Genomic DNA, 20,253 nt, shown 5'->3' with positions numbered 1-20,253 from the left:
TGATTATCATCATTATCAGTTTATATATATGCTTTTCAAATATCTAGCATAGAAGGTTTGAAACTTGCGGGAAAAGGGGTTGATGATCTTTGTTCTGTTGAATTTTAATCATTTTAATTGTCTTTTAAACTCTAAAATTTTTTGTAAACAAGATCACAATCAAAATACAAGTTGAGGTTAAGACTCTCAAAGTAAGAGTACTATCTAATTACTTCTTGAACATAAATGGTCTCCCACAGCGCTGCATAAATTGCCTAAAGATTTTCAAGACTTTTTTTTTTATGTTTATCTTTATTTCAGAAAACTATATTTTTACTAATATTTTGCTTCTTATCGATGTATCTTTGTTTATTATTATTATTTTCTTTACAACTATTTTTATTTTAGCAATAAATACTTATTCAAAAATAACTTGGATGGCTCTTAACATATCATGTTATCATCCTTTTTAAATCATGGTAAAAAGTATTCTTTTTTTTTATTGTTAGTTTGAACAAAAAGCATTTACAAATTATAATTTATTTTAATATGTCAAATATGTTAATGTATTCTACAAAAAGAGAGCTCAATGATGTTCAAAAACAGAGCAGTAATAAATTAGTAAAAAAAAAACTTACCTAGCTTGAGCTTCTACTGCCAGTTCTATCGTCCTGATGATCGTTCAGCAGGATCATCAGGACAAGGGTATACATTTCAAAATTTTAGATTGTATATATATATATATATATTTACATAAATGCAGCATTCGACGCATGGAAATGAGTCTAATGCTGCATTTATGTATATATAGATATGTTACATAAGTTTTTGTTTTATTAATTTATTACTGCTCTGTTCTTGAAGTTGTGGGGTTTCAGTGCACATATGGACTGAGAAATGACTTGCAGCGCAGTGCTGCTTCATCGACTGAGGGTTTGGCATGGGGCAGCAATCTTTTATTTCATTATCCTTCGTTTTTTTCTTTTTCTGAAAAATTAAAGCGCGCATGTATATATATATATACATATATATATATGTAAAATATATATACATATATATATATATATGTATATATATATACATATATATATGTATATATATATGTATATATATATATATATATATATATATACATATATATATATATGTATATATATATAGATATATATATATGTATATATATATACATATATATATGTATATATATATATATATACATATATATATATATATATATATATATATATATATATATATTTATATATATATGTATATGTATATATACAGGCGCTAACCGTATTTGGGTGCTGTCCAAATTCAAAAATTTAAGACTTAATCCTTAATGAAAACAGATTGATTTCAAACTGTCTAGTTGGATAAATGCAAAAAAATAAGGAAGTTTTTTCACTTATCCACTTTATAAATTTACTTGTCTGTAAAGTACTTATGTCAATTTATGTCACTGACATACAACTACTTGTTAGTAGAGGCTCCTCTTCCATTTTTTAAATTTGTAAAAAAATTATTAGCAGTTCTTTTTTAAATAGTTTTATTGCTGCATACAAAACGGCCATTTTTCCTTCTTGACTATCTAAAGAATACTCGAGGCATCATTGTGTTTGGAAGATATGGACACAAGTCGGCACAACTAAAGGTCTTCTTAATTTTTTATTTGTAATATAAAGTATTTTAATTTACTAAATTTTGTTAGTCATTTCAGTGTATTTAACAAAACAACATTTAAAAAAATTAATGGTATTTTAAAAGTATTATAATTTTAAATTAAATTTTAAACTGTAACATTTATGATGATAGTATAGATTAACTGTTAAGTATAGTTTAGATGTAGGTTTTTTTTTAATGAACTGACTTTTTTGAGTTGACCTGTGGTAGGATTTACAAAAAGTATGCATATGGTTTTTCCATTAAACAGAGGAAAGGTTTACAAGAAGTTTGGATAGTTATTTGGCTGTTTGTTGGTTTTTAAAAAAAATAGAATTTTCATTTTCCTAAAACCAATCCAGACCTAATAACTATCCTAGGTTCTCATCCTAACAATAATCTTAGTGACATAAATAAACCTAAAGTTTATATATATATAAGCTTCAAATTTAGTTCACAGCTCAAATTTTTATTTATTATTTATTGTGCACTTTTTTTTATATAATTAACTTAATTCCTTGTTTCATTTTTGATGTTTTTTATTACATGAAAATAAATCCATGAAATTGAAAAATATATGATATATTAATAAACTACATAATGTACAGACATTATTAGTATATGTGTGCGTGTGCGTGTGTGTGTGTGTGTGTGTGTGTGTGTGTGTGTGTGTGTGTGTGTGTGTGTGTGTGTGTGTGTGTGTGTGTATCTATGTACAATGCCAAAATAAATTTAATTTAATGTTTCTTTTAGCCTTTAGCTGTTATTGCAGATTTTCAGAAAAAAGATGATAAAGAACCAAAAAACCTGAAACCTGAGGAATGGACAGAAGTGAAATCTGCCACATTCAAGGAAAAGCTTGATATATATTCAAAGTTATCTAAAGCCAGACTAACTGGTAGGCTCGCTCATCAAAAGTTTTTTTTGCACATTTTATTGCATAGGTTGACTGTCTTGTTGCATGTGTTGATCTTTTTGTTGCATGTGTTGATCTTTCTGTTGCATGTGTTGACCTTTCTGTTGCATGCGTTGACCACTCTATTGTATGTGTGAAATAGATTTTAAGTTTTTTTGAATAATAAAATTTAAATAAAAAATATAATTTATCAATCTAAAATCTGCCTTTTTTAAAACTTTTCATGTTATTTATAAAACATTTATAAAATTATAATTATTGCAATTGTCAAAAAAAAATTACCTGTTATTACTTTATCTTATTACTTTAATAAATTACCTGTTGTTAATTACCTTATTAATTTTCACAACTGTTGCACAGTATTATTTTATCATGATTAAAAAATTTGATTTTTGAACTCATGTTAGCAAGTTTTATTAGCTAGAATTTTAAAGCTAAAAATTTTTCTTATATGAAAAGTTTTATTATTTAGGCCTTGTAGTTCTTACTGCAGCAGCTGGTTATGCAATTGCTCCAGCACCAATGGTACCTCTAGCGTTGATGTGCACTGTGATTGGGACAACGCTTTGTTCTGCATCTGCTAATTCTTTAAATCAGGTGGTTTTAACTTTTTTATTATACCAAAGTTCTATATACCTATATTATATAAATAGTATATATTATAAATATGAAAGTATATAGTTCTATATACTTTCATATTTTGTGCTTGTTTTTAATTTAGTTTTTAATGAAGGTTCTGTAAATATTTTGAAGTTTTTAGAAGTTCCTTATGATTGTCAAATGTCAAGAACACGAGATAGAGTCTTAGTACGAGGGCTTATAAGGTAAAAAAAAATATTGTTGTTAGTATTTTTAAATACATTTGGTTATTTTTTTACTTTTAATTAAAAAGTTTTTTACAAATTTGAAACGTTTTATTTTATTTTTAATTTACTAGGCCTATGGATGCTGTGTTGTTTGGGTTGGGTACAGGAACTATTGGTGTCATGACTTTAAGTTTGGTTAATCCCACTACAGCTGTCCTAGGTATCTACATTCTGATATGGATAATTAAATTGTTTATAGTAAAAACATATGTGTGTGTGTGTGTGTGTGTGTGTGTGTGTGTGTGTGTGTGTGTGTGTGTGTGTGTGTGTGTGTGTGTGTGTGTGTGTGTGTGTGTGTGTGTGTGTGTGTACTTATAATATTTATAATAGACTGTTTTTTTGAGTTATGTATCCTGTCTTTTTCATAATTGTTGTTTAAATTAATGAATGATTATGCAAATAAAAATTAAAAATATTTAATGCACATTAAATGAAAGAATGCATAATAATTATACATTTAAAGAAATGAATTTATATATTGTTGATGCCTCATTATTGTGTTGTATTGTTTTTTTGTTTTTAAGACATTTTAAGTTTTTTTTAGACATTTTAATTGTTTTTAAGACATTTTAAGTATTGTGTTTTTTTGTTTTTAAGTCTTTTTAACAATATTTAGCATGATTTTAACTTGTTTTGGTTGAACAACTTTCTTGTTTCATTGTAAGTTAAGATCAATTATAAAAATCTTAGAAGTCTGAGAAGAAGAGCATAGAAATCCTTTTGAATGTTTCGATAATGTCTTATAATGATTTTTTTTGTGTGTTTGTTAATAATAGAAATCCTTTTGTCATGATCAGTTTAAAGGCTATAGAATAAAAACTACTTGTCAGGTTTTTACATAATGAGACAGAAAACAGCCCGCAGAGTATTTTTTTATAAGACCAATTTTTCAGCCCTGGTCATAAGACTAAATGCTGCTTTTAGTGTGATCACATTTATGGTGATCACTCTAAGGGAGTGAAAGGGTTAAAAATATCTTTCCTTCTTGTCTAAAAAAGCATAATGAAAATATAAAAAGAAATTTCTATAGAAACTCAAAATTTGATTTTTGTTTTTTTGTTGGAGTCTCAACAACTTCTAACTTTAACTACTTTTTTTTTTTTTTTTGAAATACATTTTTTTTGTTTTAATAAAAATAGTTTAACAGCATTGTTATTAGTATGCTACCCTACCTCCACTTTATTAGAAAGACCATAGCAAAATATAATTTTAAATCTGTTTATTACAGGAGCTCTTAATATTTTGTTATATGCTGGCATTTACACACCATCAAAGAGGTACCATATTGCTAACACCTGGATTGGATCATTGGTTGGTGGTATCCCGCCTCTTATGGGTTGGGCAGCATGTACCGGTGGTTTAGATATGGGTGCGCTAACATTAGCTGCTATTCTCTATTCTTGGCAGTTTCCTCATTTTAATGCTCTTAGCTGGAGTTACAGACCAGATTACTCAAGAGGTAGTTATTTTTGAATTCTATTAGTATTGTAAATTTCTAAAAAATTTTAAATTTCTGCATAAAAATCCTATATTTTTTACTTCATATGTTTTGGTGATTCAAAAAATACTTCTGTCTTTTGAAATATGTTTTCAAGATTTTTCTTAAAATCAAAATGAATGAATAAAATTTTAAAAAAAAGCACTCTAAGCGGAAAATTTTTTTTATCCATTAAACAACTTGATAAAAGGTTGTAAAAATTGACTTAAATATATAAAGAATATAGTCAATGGTAAAAGAAACACAATGAGTGGCAAAGAACCATTGTCAATAATCAATGCATATATGTAAAATTTCCATAGCGTGCTGTGTAATGCACTAGTTTCACATAGTGTAATCTTCACATAAAATTTAGTGACCATATTCTTCCTGTAATTATAGCTTGCTTTTTCATGACTTATTACACTTTAAAAAAATGTTTTTTTATTCAACCAGACTTTTTTTAGCCATTGGTCTGTAGACCAATGGCTAAAAAAAGAACATTTTAGAAAATTCATGCTAACATCTAAGAAACAACATGGATTTGTGAAAGGAAAGTCACACACTACAAATTGAGTTTAAGCCTTAAATTATATCTCGTATATTTTGGCTAAAAGAATATCTTGAGGAACCGTTGTCAGATTTTGTGAAAGCAGGTTAGGTTCTGTGTAGCCCATAAAAGACTATTGCTTAAACATAGGACTTAAATGAATTGAAACATTTTTAAGGAACAGAGAGTCATGCTAGATGAAACTTTTTTTTTGTGCAAAGAGATATTTAGTAAAGTGCATTAAAGATATGTTATTAGTATCTTCTATTTTTTGCTTATAAATGATTTGCCAAAGATTTTCAAGAACCAATCAAACTATTGCACTGGTGATATAAAACTTATCTTATAGTGGAGGGAATTAGGGTGAAAATAGTTCAAATTGTGATACCACCATGAAACTTGGCAAAATTGTTAACAACAACTATACAGATTGATAGAGAAAAGGACCCCATTCATAAATGTCTTTGGTTTTGAGTTGTAAATTTAATAATAAGATAAATGGACTTGAAGAACTTCATCTTATAATGTAAAACTAGCTTTTAACAAAAATGGAAACGATGCACATGGTCAAACTGTAAATGTTTTATAAAATCACACAACTCAATAGTTTTAATAGGTAAGTGCAAACAATGCATGTAAACAAAAAAACAATGGTTTGCTCGTTTTTTGCTCATAAGTTAGTAAATGTTTCTTTCATATTAAGTAACTTTCATGAATGTATAAGTCACAGATTATTTTTTAAGTTTTTCCGCAGTTATTATAATTTACCAAATAATTTCCTTTTTTAATGTTATTTTCCTATATTTATGCAAAATAAGTGAAACCTATAAAAATTTTATGTTATATCTTGAGTGGAGAGTAATTATCTAAAAGAATCTAGTAAGTAGTTTTTTGCTGAAAATTCAGATTTATCTTATACAGGTAGCTTGTTAGTTGATTTAACTTCCCGACTGCAATGCGAAGATTTTCTGCAACAGCTTTGCAACAACAATGCAGTATATCACAAAATATGTTACACAAATTTTGATAACTATCACTACCAGCGAGCATCGAAACGAAGAAAGACATTAGAGGTGACAGAAGAACTATTGATTCAAAGCCATTCTACAAGGTCAAAGTTTCAGGCCAACAACTATCAAGAAGGTTGTATCATGTGTGAGAAGGGAGATAACAAAAGCCTAACTCAAGTGATGGCTTGATAAAAAGGTTCGCAGGTGCGCTGAACTTCTAGTAGATGCTAAATTACTTGCAAAGCTGAGTGAAGGTGATCTTGTAGCTACTGAGGCTCATTATCATAAAGCTTGTCTTAGCCAGTTATATAACAGAATACGTTCTTTACAGAAAGTCCAACCATGAAAAGTTACGTTATGAAAAGGGAAAACAACAATGTTTATATGATTGTTCTTGGGGAAATAATGGAATATAATTATCAATGCTATGAAAATGAAGCAATAATTTCTGTTTGAACTATCTGGACTTTATTAATTGTTTTGCAATGGTATGAAAAGTTATGATAAAAGTTTCGAATGTGAAAACAAAACTAGACTAAAATAAAAATTCTAAACTTTGTACCAAAGTTAGGGAAATTTAAAAAAGGTAGAGAAGCAAAGTTGCAGCAACTGATTCTCGACTCATATTTTACAATTGTTTAAAAAAAATAGTTGGAGTCAAACAAGCAGGAAATTATACCAGTCATAAAGCAGATAGAATTACACTTTTTCTATTATATGTTGGTTTAAATATACATTCTAAAACACAAAAGAAAGGAATCTTAAACAATTTAGCAAAGTTCAGAGTTAGTGTATCTCAAACAAGAGATGATACCATTAAAACCACACTTACAAATCAACTATGCAAGCTTTACAATGATAACAACACAGTGTGTCCTCCTTCACTGATTGAAAATGTTTTTACAACTGCAGCAATTGATAACATTGATCACAACCTTTCTTCAAGTACAGCTACTAAATTATTTTATGGAACATCAATCTCCATATTTCAACATGCTGAGGTAGATTTACATGTAAAGAGGTTTGATTACGATTTTTAGGAAAAACACTATTTTGGAGTTACCATCATACTACACAACAATAGAGCCTACTAAAGACTATTCCGTAGAATATCCTATACAAACAATGAATTTCCACGAATTTGAAAACTTTCATGCTTTTAGTGACTCAAGAGAGTGGTTGACAGCTGTGGTTAAGGTTTTACAAGACAAATCAGAAGAGGAAGGCACAATGCCAACTTCTTGGGCAGCATTCATTCAAATGCAATCATACATAAACAGAAAACAAAAAATACTTCTGTTTTGTTGCCAATCATTAATAAATCAATCAACTCAACATCTATAGTAAGACAAACTCTTAATATAGTTAAGAAAGTTTTCGCAAAAATCAACCCAAATCAAGTCCTTATAATAACTGCTGACCAATCAGTGTATGCTTTAGGTAAACAAGTTCAGTGGCACCAACCGAAACAGTATGGCAAAGAAAAACTTTTAATAATGGTGGGTGGCTTACATATAGAAATGCCCTCTTTATCTTTGGTTGGAGATTGGTTAGAAGGCAGTGGTTACTGTGATGCCATAACTAAAGCTGGTATAACAAATTCTGGAGCTGAATCTATGTTGACTGGTAGAAAAGTAAAACACTCAAAGTATGCAACACAAGTTTCATTAGCTGGTTTATATTCACTATTGGCTGAAGCATTCCAAAAAATATCTACAACTTCCTTTGACGTGGATCCATCAACAAAGAACAGCATACACCCAAATTAATTATTGATTTACTGCTATGGAGTTACAGGCAATTGTCTTGTTACTTGTTAAGAGTTTCAGAATGGGAAATTTTAATATGCTTGTCAGTGCCTTAGAACAAATTGTTCCTTGGATGTTTGCTTTAGATCATACTAACTGTTCTAGATGGCTTCCAATTTTTCTTGCTAACATAAAGATGCTCCATCATAAACACCCTGAGGTTTACAACGAGTCCTGCAAAGGTTTTTTCACATTTCAAAAGACAAGACGTCCTTTTCATCTATGGCTATAGATCAGGCCTATGAACAAAACATCAAAATCATAAAAGGGGACGGCAGCTCAATTGGCGTCTTAGATGTGTGATAAAGTGGATGGTGTGTGAGCCACTATTTGCTGAGCTTCTAGAAGGGTTTGGAGAAGAAGAAAAAGATAATGATAAGAATCATTCTGAAGATACACTTGTTTTTGAAAAGAATTTTAATGAATGCATCACTTTATGTTGCATCTCAACATAGGAGTGGAGATTTAGATGATTTTTTTCGACATTAAAATCATGCTTATCCACCAGCAATATCTAAATACAATCAACTCCGAAAAACTAATAAATCAGAGTATCTTAAATGCCTTAAAGAGTATTCAGCACCTATTTTGACTTCTCCTAAATGTATCACAAAGGTGTAAGAAAGAGGAGTTCATATATTTCATCCAGTAAATTCAAAGACTTTCAAGGAGTATTCTGAAATAGAGTTTCAAGAAAAAATAATTAATATCACATCAACAAAACATCAAAGAAATAAAAAGGACTAGCTAAAATCGGACCCGCAAAAATACGGGTCTTTATAAGTCTGTTCTTTAAACTTTAAAGGAGATATAAAACTAGTGTATATAAGGAAAAAGTATAGAAAAGTCAAAACTTTTCTATACTTTTTCATATATAAGGAAAAAGTATAGAAAAGTTTTGACTTTTCTATACTTTCTAGCTTTCCGGATCCGTAAAATACGGGTCTTTACCAAACCTACCATTTCTATACATATCTATTCTACACCGATTATTTATATACCTATTCCTTATTTACTTCAATATTTTTTAGTAAAACAATTTATTCTGAAAAAAACATTCAAGAGCAAAAAACTTAACATGTGCACTTTTTTCGCATTCCTGGATCTTATAAGAGACTTATAATTAGGTTTGTTTTTCTGCTAAATGCGTTTTATTGATAGCTCAGTGGTTAAGTAACTGTCATCAGTTTTGTTTTGGGGGGTTTAAGACCTCCCTTAGCATAATAGATTTTGAAATTTTTTCAATCTTGCTTATATATTTATAGCAAAAAAACAATAATATAGCAAAAAAGATTTCTAAAATTTAAAATAAAACTTTAAAGTTTTCTCATTTTATAGATATATTTATACATGATTATTCCATATAATGCCTGCAAACTCAACATATACTTAAGACATTTGTATATAACACTATACAAATGGAACTAAGAAGATCTTAGACCACTAAAACATAGTCATAAAAAAAAAAAGTTCGTTCTAATGATTATGGTTAAAAACTTCAGAATAATATTAAACATTAATTTAAATGTTAAGCCAAAAGATTTTGCGCATTGACGTCGGTTTGTAGCAAAATAAACCTTTATGCGTCAAGTTTCCTTTTGCATTTACCTTACATTTTTTGATTAATTTTAATTATGTTGCATACAATTGCATAAAAATATATAAAATTGGTACAGATATATCATTTCATGGATAAGAGATTGTATTTATTACAATAATAATAAATAAATGGTTTTTGTCTTTATTAGAATATATCCCATAAAAATATATTCCATATATCTTTAATGGAAGGAGTTTTTTAAAAAAATTTAAGTAATATCTTATTTCTAGTTTGTTTTTCTAGTTTTTTGCCACAAAGTGATGTCACATACGCATAAAAATGTGGCTTCAATAATTTACAAAAAAGCCTTGTCTATCATTTAATGGTCTAAGAAACAGATGACATACTTTTAGGAATCAGAAAATATCAAGAGAGGGGCAAATCTAAAATTAAAGTTTTAAATTTTCCACTTGGATGAGACAATATGTTTCGTGTTTTTTCAAACTTATCAATTTTTTTAAATATTATAATATACCTATAAAATATCAAAACAAAACAGCTTGAGCAAAAAAGACTTGTAATTATTAGAAAAGTTTACTTATATTACATATGATCCTGAATAAAACGTTGTATAACAATATATATAAACAAATAACATATTTGTTTATATATATTGTTTTTATAGTGATGGTTACATGTCAAACCTGCCTATTCAACAAAGTTTAAAAGAAATGAGTTTTATAATAAAAAATGATTTATATGTTTCTTTGCAAACACCAATATACTATACTTAAAATTTTTAACTGCACTGAACTGCAATTATTTTTAATTTTTTTGGTTTAGTGACTTTTGTTGTGAGCTTTTAAATTTTGCCTCGAATTATCTCATTTCAACATATTCATTATATCATCCGTTCTACAGCTGTTTTTCAAAACCCTTTTTTTCAAAACGCGTTTTGAAAAACAAAAGGTAAAAAAAAATCAATTTTGACTTTTTTACAAAATAAGCTAGTTTAGATGTCTACAAACATTAATGAATACATATTTTCAAAGAGGTCTGAAAAAATTCTATAAATGTATTAGTTTCAAAAAACATATGTAATAAGCATACTAAGGCATTTTGAAAAATGGCTGCAGCATATATTTATAGTAAAAAAATTAATGTACCAAAAAAAACTTTCAATTGTCAAAAGAAAGTTTTGAAGTTTTTCTAGCTACAGTTTTTTTGTTTTTTTTTGTTGTTTTTTTTTGTCTTCAAATTTCACAGCAGCACCTTCTGGAGTAGCAGGACTGTCTTATAAAGTTTTTTCTTTATTAAGTTTCAGACAATTTATTTTTCAGATCATCCGCAGCTTATTAGGACTAATTACCTGAGCACATTAATAACATAAGTATCTCAATCATGACACCTACGCAACAAATTTTTTCTCTCGGTGTTTTGATGTTTTTAGAATTTTTAGTTTTTTTTTAAATCTTTTTGTTTGTTAAAGTGTATAATATTGTTACATATATTTGTATATTATCTCTATAAAACTTCAAAAGTATTTTGTATTTTAAAATAATCAACTACAAAAAAAAGTCACCTGTGGTAGGACTCGAACCACAGCTTTTTTGCTCTGCGTGCTAACCACTCAGCCACGCTGGCACATTGACAATAGGAAATTTTAAAATATAATAGTTTTTTTAATGGAAAAAAATACTGTAGATCAAAATTAAGCAGATGTTGTTGTGATACAGTTTTCTAGTGAAAGTAAAACTGTAAAACTTGATGTTTTAATATGTTTTAACATTACATAATTTCAAGTTTACATAAGTTGGATACTTCTATACACTTTCGCTCACATTTTCTTTTAACAAAATGTTCTATGACTCTTTCTTACCACTACATCACTTGCAATGGCCACCAAGGGTTCTGTGTCAAACATGCTCAAAGGGGCACTACTACTACTACTACTACTACTACTACTACTACTACTACTACTACTACTACTACGACTACTATTACAACTACTACTAACAATATTAAGTTCGGCAATAATATATAGAGGTTGACATAGTGTTTGACCAGTATTTTTAATATAGTTTAAAAACCAAAAGCAGGGAGAGTCGTGGAAATGGTGTGAGAGTATGTGTTTCTGATTCAACTCCCATTTGGAAAAACTGGTCACAGTTTTTATGATTGGATAAAAACAAAAATGAGTTGTTTAAAATGCTTGCAACAAACTTTGTGCAAATACCAACATTTGACTTACATTTGGTAACAACGTTAGATAAAACTGTTTTGTCCAATTTCAGAGATTTTAATGAAAAATCAATCTCGCCTTGTAGCCATGAGGAAGCTGACACTAGAATTTTGCTCCTTGTTAAAAACATAGTTGACAGTGGGCATCAAGTTGTCTGTATTCAAACTGTTGCCATAGATATTGTTGCGATCTCAATTTCTGTTGTGTTTTTTTTTAACATTTTTGCTTCCAACAAGGCTGCAAGCAATCACTAATTAGAGTTGGAAGTTACTGGAAGTGAAAAGATGAAGATTGTAGAGCAAGATAACGATTGACAGGCAGCTTAAATGATTGCAAATTATATGAATCAGGAAAGCAAGATGAAGGAAGCGAATTCCAATGAACTGATATTCGAGGAAAAAAACTAGACAAATATGAGTTTTTGGAGCATGTGGAACAGTCATAGAAAAAGGATGAGACTTAATTGAATGACGAGTAACACGAGAATTAATTTTAGTTCATGGCACAAGAGATGCTAGCTCTTTAGAGCAGTGTCCATTATAGTATTTGTAGAAAAGTGAAAGAGAAGCAACATTATGACAATGTGATAATGGTTGGAGGTTGGCTCCAAGAGCAGGTCCAACTATGTTTACAATGCACTTTTGCACCTTGTCTAAAAGCAAAAGGGCATCATTAGAAGATCTGTCCCAGATATGGCAACAGTATTTCATACAAGGCCGGATTTGAGATTTATAGAGATAGAGAATAGAATGCGAAGTAAGAAAGTAAGAGCATGATAAAGAGATAAACTTTAGCAGATGCTAATTTTGAAATGGATTTGATATACGGTTTCCAAAAAGATTGGAAGTAAGAGTTAATCCTATAAGATGAATGGAAGATGACTCATCAAGTACATTACCGTTCTTATATATAGGAAGATCTAAATTATTGCGATAATGATTGGCTGAAAAAAATTGAGTTTTATCTGAATTAAAGTTCACCAGCCACTGAGTCCCATGCTGTAGCAGAAGTGAGATCCTTTTCACTCAAATACCCCCTCCAAGCAATCAGAGAGTGTTGGCTTCTTATCATGACAAGAATAAATGGTAGTATCATCAGCAAACAATGCCACCTTAGATGTGAGAACATCTGGAAGATTGTTAATGTAAATTAAAAAGAGTATAGGGCCAAGGATTGAACCTATTAAACCCTTGAAGTTACAGAATAAGAAGAGTGCTGTCCATCAAGGATAACTTTTATACTATGATTGGAAAGAAAGGATTCAAAGATTCAAGATGAGAGATTAAGTGTTTGTTAATTAAAGATTCAAAAACCTTGCTTATGATAGGAAGAAGACTATTGGAGCGGTAGTTAGATGAATCAGATCGCTCTCCAGAATTTTTGAAAATAACAGATGCCGCTTTCCAGCAGGCTGGAAAACAAGACTCTGATAAGTACTTGTTGAATAGTTTTGAAAGTATAGATAACAGCTCCAGAGAACACTTCTGCAAAACTATAACAGGTATGTTGTCCGGGCCATAAGCTGTAGAAGAATGTGAGCAGGAAATCACATTAGATACAGTAGCTGAAGCAATGCGAATGTCAAGCAATGGATTAATCTGTTTGATGACTGTATCAGGTAGAATGCAACTAGTGGAATCAAGAGATGATATTGATGAAAAGCTCTTAGCAAGCAATTAAGCTTTATCTTTAGGTGAGGTGACAAAATCTGAACCAAACAAGAGAGGTGGAATAACAGATTTGCTTTTATTATTGATACTATTAAAGATTCTCCAGTCACTAGAGCCTAATTTTTGAGATAAAATACAAGATTTCATGACCTGAGAATAGCGGGCTTTGGCGTTAAACAATACCTTTTTAAAATGGTTTCTAGCAGTAATAAACAGATGTCTGTTTTCTGGAAATTGTTTTGCGGATAGGTATGGAAGTGACAGTTTTGATTGGAAATTGCAGCAGCACAATGTGAGGAAAACCATGGAGAAGAGTGAGGCTTGACCTGGAATTGTTTAGAGAGAATAAAAGATTCCATGCCAGCCTGAATCCATGAAGTTATGTAAGAAGCACATTTGTCAATAGGAAGACGAAAGATTTAAACAATTAACTGGTATCAAGCAACTTTGGATAGAATTTGGAGTTGGAAAACTTTAACGACGGCTTCCAATTTACTATTTTGCACAAAAGATATGTGAAAAAGCAGAAGCTGTTTCATTGTGGTTTGCATTCACTGGCAGTGATACCGTGCCTTCATTTGCAGGATGGGGAAAAAGACTTGCATGGAATCTTAGGAAAAACGGAGATGAAGAAATAATTAGAGCATTTTGCAGGTAATCTATGTTTATATGGTATAAAAAGGTAATAATTTTAAATTTGTTAGCTGCTAACTTCTAAAATTATTTTTTTATAGGTTGTTTTTTTGTGCAAATTTAGTTAAAATGTTGTTTTGTTTTATTATTTAGCTTATCCCGAAATACTAGAGTTTGAGCGCTACGTTATTCTACTTTATGATAAAGCAAGTTCCACTACTGACCTTGCCATATGCCAAAGAATGCTGTTCACTAAAAAGTCACGGCAGAGTAAGGGGTTACCACCTACAAAAGACGCACTTTTTCAGCATTTGAAAAGGGCTGTGTTTCAATGAAGGTACATATTTTTTTAAATACTTAAATGGACTTATTAGTATATTTAAAAACTTTTATTGAATCAAATATTTAAAAATGGTATTTACATATAGTTATTTATTTAGTATTATATGGGACAATCCTTGGTGCCAAACCAGATTTTACCCGAAGCAACTGAATAGGGTTGGAAAAAAATTGATAACACAATGACACCTTTGTGGATGACCCTACTCGAGGCATCAAAATCATGCGTCAAATCAATAAAATGTGGATGCGAGAAAAGTTGCAAAACACAATGTAAATGCAAACGTTTAGGAATATCCTGCACAGAGCTATGCGAGTGTTCTGGTCAGTGTTTAGAATGAAAATAAACAAACCTCATTTTTATTAACATTTTGCCAAGTTTTGAAAAACTTAATTCTATTTCTTTAAAACACATACAATATAATTTTTTCTTTTCATGCTTTTAACCATATTTTAATTAGTAAAGTCGTATAGTTGTTTGTTTAAAGTTGTTTTTCTTTAAATTCTGCTTTTAATGCAACCTTATATCATCAGTTTAGAAGATTAAATAGATTTTACATTCAATTCAGCCGGGGGTTGTCCCAGGACTAAAAAAATATTTTAAGAATGGGTCTTTATTTTTTTTGAATTTTTTCAATTCAACTTCCTGAAAGTTTTAGGCTGGTATCACAGTTTGAACTATTTTACTAATTATTTACTCTTATTCCCCCTTATTTCCAGAATTCTATTCCCCACTATTTCCTTCCCCACTATTAATAATGCATCAGAATGGTCAAAACGTGAAAACAACGAATTGTTATGTGATGTTAAAACCAACTTTCAACTTGATGTAAAATTAGTGAAAGCTCTATTTAAAGATCTTCAATTGAGTTTGCAAAATCCAGTGTGGTCACAATATTTAAAGCTCTATTCAAAGATCTTTAATGGATTTTTCAAATCCTGTGTTGTCACCATATTAATAAAGAAATGTTCTGGAAAAGGTTTAGCATAGAATGACGCGATTGGTACCATATTCAAGAAAACTTATTTATGAAAGAAGATTGGAAGTTTTAGGATTAATAGCTTTAGAAACAAAAAAATAATAAATTGATATGTATTTAAGGTAATAAATTATGTTGAGACAAGTATCAGTATCACAAGATAGAAAATTTAAATATGTTAGAGAAAAGAGTTTCTTACTTACCAAGGCACAATTTTATATGATGAATGAATTGCTATGTGAATTTAAATCCAAGTTGGATAAGTTTAATATAAAAGATTTTTAAACTAACAAACATAATCCATGAAGTAAATGTGAATAAAATCTTGATAATCCATGAAGTAAATGTGAATAAAATCTTTATTTAATTACAGTTAAACTACTGCTACTGCTACTACTAGAGAACACAAAACTTTTTGCTTATATTATACATTTTATTTCATTCAGTTATTTACACATAAATTTGGTTTTTTAATGCATTTTTCTTTTAATAACTTTTTTAACTTAAGGGGTTTTAATTAACATTAATTTACATTACAATATAACTAATTACCTTAATAGTTATATGGTTTGTAATTGTAATATATATATATATATATACACACACATATATATACATATATACATAAATATACATATATATATGCATATATATACATATATATACATATATATACATACATATACATACATATATATATATATATATATATATATATATATATATATATATATATATATATATATATATATATATATATATATATATATATACACATATATATATGTATATATATATATATATATATATATATATATATATGTATATATACATATATATATATATATATATATATATATGTATATATACATATATATATATATATATATACATATATATATATACATATATATATATATATACATATATATGTGTAATATATACACATATATATATATGTATATATATATATATATGTATATATATATATATATATATATATATATTTATATAATATATATATATATATATATATATATATATATATATATATATATATATATATATATATATATATATATATATGTATATATATGTATTTCTTCATACTATTTGCAACAGTTTAATGTAAGTGTAATTCTTTGTTTTTATGCATTAGTAGGAGACAGTTTTTGATATATTTCCTGCTGCAACCCATTATTTTAGACACCAGATAAACTTTTCTTTAATATTCTTCAAACTCTTACTTATGTGAATCTAACATTCACTCACTACCATATAAAGTATTGAAATTGGATGTAAATTTTGTGCTCTGTTGTACCATAAACTAATAATTCATGTTTGGCTCTCAATCACTATTAAAAAAACAATTATTTTCTAAATCGAGTAATTTATAACAGTTTTTAACTAATCTATTATGAAAGTTGTGTTGATACAAATATACAATAGTTATTTTTTTGACTGTTTCACTTAAATAAAAAAATTCAAATTTTTCTAACCTTAACAATCTAATGTTTATTACATTTTGTTTATGTGTACCAATCATTCTTTTTACATTTCTCTAAAAAGAAAAAATATTAAATTCAATTTTGTTTTTTAGATAAAAATTTTTGATATTTAAAACTCTTAAGAGATAATAACATTTATTAATATGGAGATAATAGCATTTATTAATATGGAGATAATAACATTTATTAATATGGAGATAATAACATTTACTAATATGGAGATAATAACATTTTTTAATATGGAGATAATAACATTTATTAATATGGAGATAATAACATTTATTAATATGGAGGTAATAACATTTAACTGTAAAATTTCTATTTTATTATATTTTATTTTAAACATTTCTATTATATTATTTCTATTTTTTTCTATTTAAATGCAAAATTATCATTTACTAACTTTTGAGTTGTTTTAAATAAAAATATAAATATAAATGAACTAACTAAAAGTTAAAGAACTATAATGTTGGAAGGTCATTATAAATTATATTGCTCATCTTAAATTATGCTGGAATGTCTCTGAACAAAAAATAGATTTAGATAAGCATCTATGAGTCTTTAATCTTCACTGTCGTTGATGCTAGATTCAAATACGACCAATATGCTGCAGTTCATTTACAAGTTACGAAGTAGTACAACCTGTATCCTTCACATAACAATATGAAATCATCAAAATTTTTTTGCCACCCAAAAAGTATGATTTTTTGGTGGCTATAAGGCAAGCATACCAATGAAATATTTATGTAACCATATAACGCAAAGACTTAGTAAATAACCTAATATCTCTTTGCTAAAAAGCAGATTTTTATTGCTCTACTGAACTACATAAAAAAAATAAGAAATGATAACGATATCGATAATGATATCGATAATGATCTCATTAAATCATTAAAGAATCATTTCTAACGTTTCTCGTTCCACTTGAGATTGCAACTTATGATGGAGAAACCCTTCTACTTTACATTGTCAACATATCAGATTTAAATTTGAAAAATAAACAATTTATTATTCATTGAAAAATTTATTTCTCATTGAGGAAACCACTTTGAAAGGTAAGATCTTGTATTAATTAACTAATGCCATTAGCTAACTCAACACTAGTAATTACTTGTATAGAGTTATCTAATGGCAAGTTCATTTTAATCAGAAATACCAAGTCCAAACTGCTTTATCGAATGTAACAAGTTCCAACTCAATGTTGTTGTATATGTTGAATATTCATCTTTTTATCCAAAATGCTTCATTTTATCCAAAATGTTTCGGATCAACACTTTCAAATGACGGTAATTCTACTTGAAAAAACGGTAATACTACTTGAGAAGACGGTAATACTACTTTTCAAATAAAGGTTCGTCGAAATTACAGGAATAAATAAAAACTAATTATAAAGTTGGCATAATCGTTATTTGTGTATCATAGGGATTTTATATCAGCAAGTTTCGATTTACTGAATTCGGAAACTGCAAAACTTACTCAAGTTTATACCATGGTATAAGATGCCTCAGTCTTATCACACGCCTTAAACACGGACCGAAATTAATAAAAAGTCTTTTTTTTTGCCAATAGGTTTTGAGGAAAAATATTTTTTAAATTATAGGGAACATTCCCATAAATATTTAATAATGACAATAAATGAAGATAACATTAAAAAACTTAAGTACATCTGATCCAATTGTTTTATCAATAAATAAAAGTTTTCCTCTTGGAAAATTTATTAGGAATAAAAATAAATAAAAGTTTTCTTCCTTCCTTTTTGAACTTCTTATTTGCAAGAGTTCTAGTTTTTATTCGTAATTTTTTAAATATTTTTAAAAACAAATATGAGCCTAATATTCATTTTTTTATGGTTTGTATAATTAAACTATAAGAATTTCAGTATCAAAAACCGCTAAACGAAATTCGGCAAAAACGCGCTTTTTTTGCTCCAAAATTCGTTTTCGAAATGGTTATGTTTTTGGTAAAGTTTTTTTTTAACTAAAGAGCCCAAAGTTCCACTGCGCTCGTTAAAAAAAGTAAAAACATTGCCAAATATTAGTGTCAGTGTTTTGTTTTTTTCTTTTAGCTGGCTACAAAATGATGTCGGTGACAGATCCGGCGTTATGTCGTCGAGTAACGCTGCGTCATGCCGTAGCTCAAATGCCTATTGCTGCAGTTGTTTCTCTACTTGGAGTTTGTCATTGGTGGTTCTTTTTTTTGGCTCTACCTTTTAATGCCTATTTAACGCTTTTGTCTTGGCGTTTCTATAAGTCTTCTAATAACAATACAGCACGAAGTTTGTTTCGTTTCACGTTATTACACTTGCCTTTTATAATGTTGTTATTACTTATAAGCAAGAAAAGAAGCAAAGAAAACCCCCTGCTATCAGGAGAGACGATTGAAGATACCTTAAAAAATTAATAAATTTTTACAAAACATGCTTTTTAATTTTTTTGTTGTTGTTTTGTAAATCAAAGGTTAAACTTTTGGATTTACTAAAATGTCAATAAAAAATATATTTTAAATTTAAATTTTTTTTTTCCTTGTAGTTTATTTTATTTATCGGAATTGGTGCTTTAATATCCTCAACTCAAAAGACGATTTAAAAAACTTTTCAAATATTTTATTTATTAACGTATGCCAAAAGTTAGCAAAAAAATGAAAGTCGATCGCTGTCCACTTGTTAACACTTAGGCTATTAATATTATTATTAATATTATTACTGATAATATTATTATTATTATTTATAATTGGTTCTTTACATTTAATTGTATAAATATTCTTTTTTACTAAGTAAAATAATCTTATCGAAAAGAAAAAAACAAAATTTAAAATCGTGGTTGTGCAAATTTTATGATAAAAAACAACAAAAGTGAATCATTTACAACGAACCTTAGCAGAAAGTTGCTCTTGGTTCACAATTTGTAGCAATTTGTAGCAATTTGTAGCCCGGTGGATAAAGCTAGAGAATAGTTAGCTTTATAGGAATTTTTATTGTAACCACTTTTCGCTACAGCGATATGTATATACATATCGTGGGTTTTGAGTTGACAATTTCAAAACAATATGATAGCAAATTATCGTAGCATTTTAG

General features: G+C 28.3%; 1 protein-coding gene across 1 annotated transcript; it reads left to right on the top strand.

Moving 5' to 3' along the window:
- Positions 1–370: 370 nt before the first annotated feature.
- LOC100208691 (protoheme IX farnesyltransferase, mitochondrial) lies at positions 371–19,690 on the top strand. The gene is made up of 8 exons (XM_065803760.1): positions 371–458; positions 1,527–1,633; positions 2,395–2,539; positions 3,030–3,154; positions 3,311–3,381; positions 3,495–3,583; positions 4,652–4,882; positions 19,246–19,690. Exons 1-8 carry the CDS (start codon positions 434–436, stop codon positions 19,578–19,580), a joined length of 1,128 nt encoding a protein of 375 aa, XP_065659832.1. The 5' UTR covers positions 371–433; the 3' UTR covers positions 19,581–19,690.
- Positions 19,691–20,253: the final 563 nt, after the last annotated feature.

Source organism: Hydra vulgaris, chromosome 08, assembly GCF_038396675.1.
Source record: "Hydra vulgaris chromosome 08, alternate assembly HydraT2T_AEP".
Taxonomy (NCBI): domain Eukaryota; kingdom Metazoa; phylum Cnidaria; class Hydrozoa; order Anthoathecata; family Hydridae; genus Hydra; species Hydra vulgaris.
The sequence above is the reverse complement of the archived record's forward strand: the minus strand, read 5'-3'. Positions and strand labels throughout refer to the sequence as shown.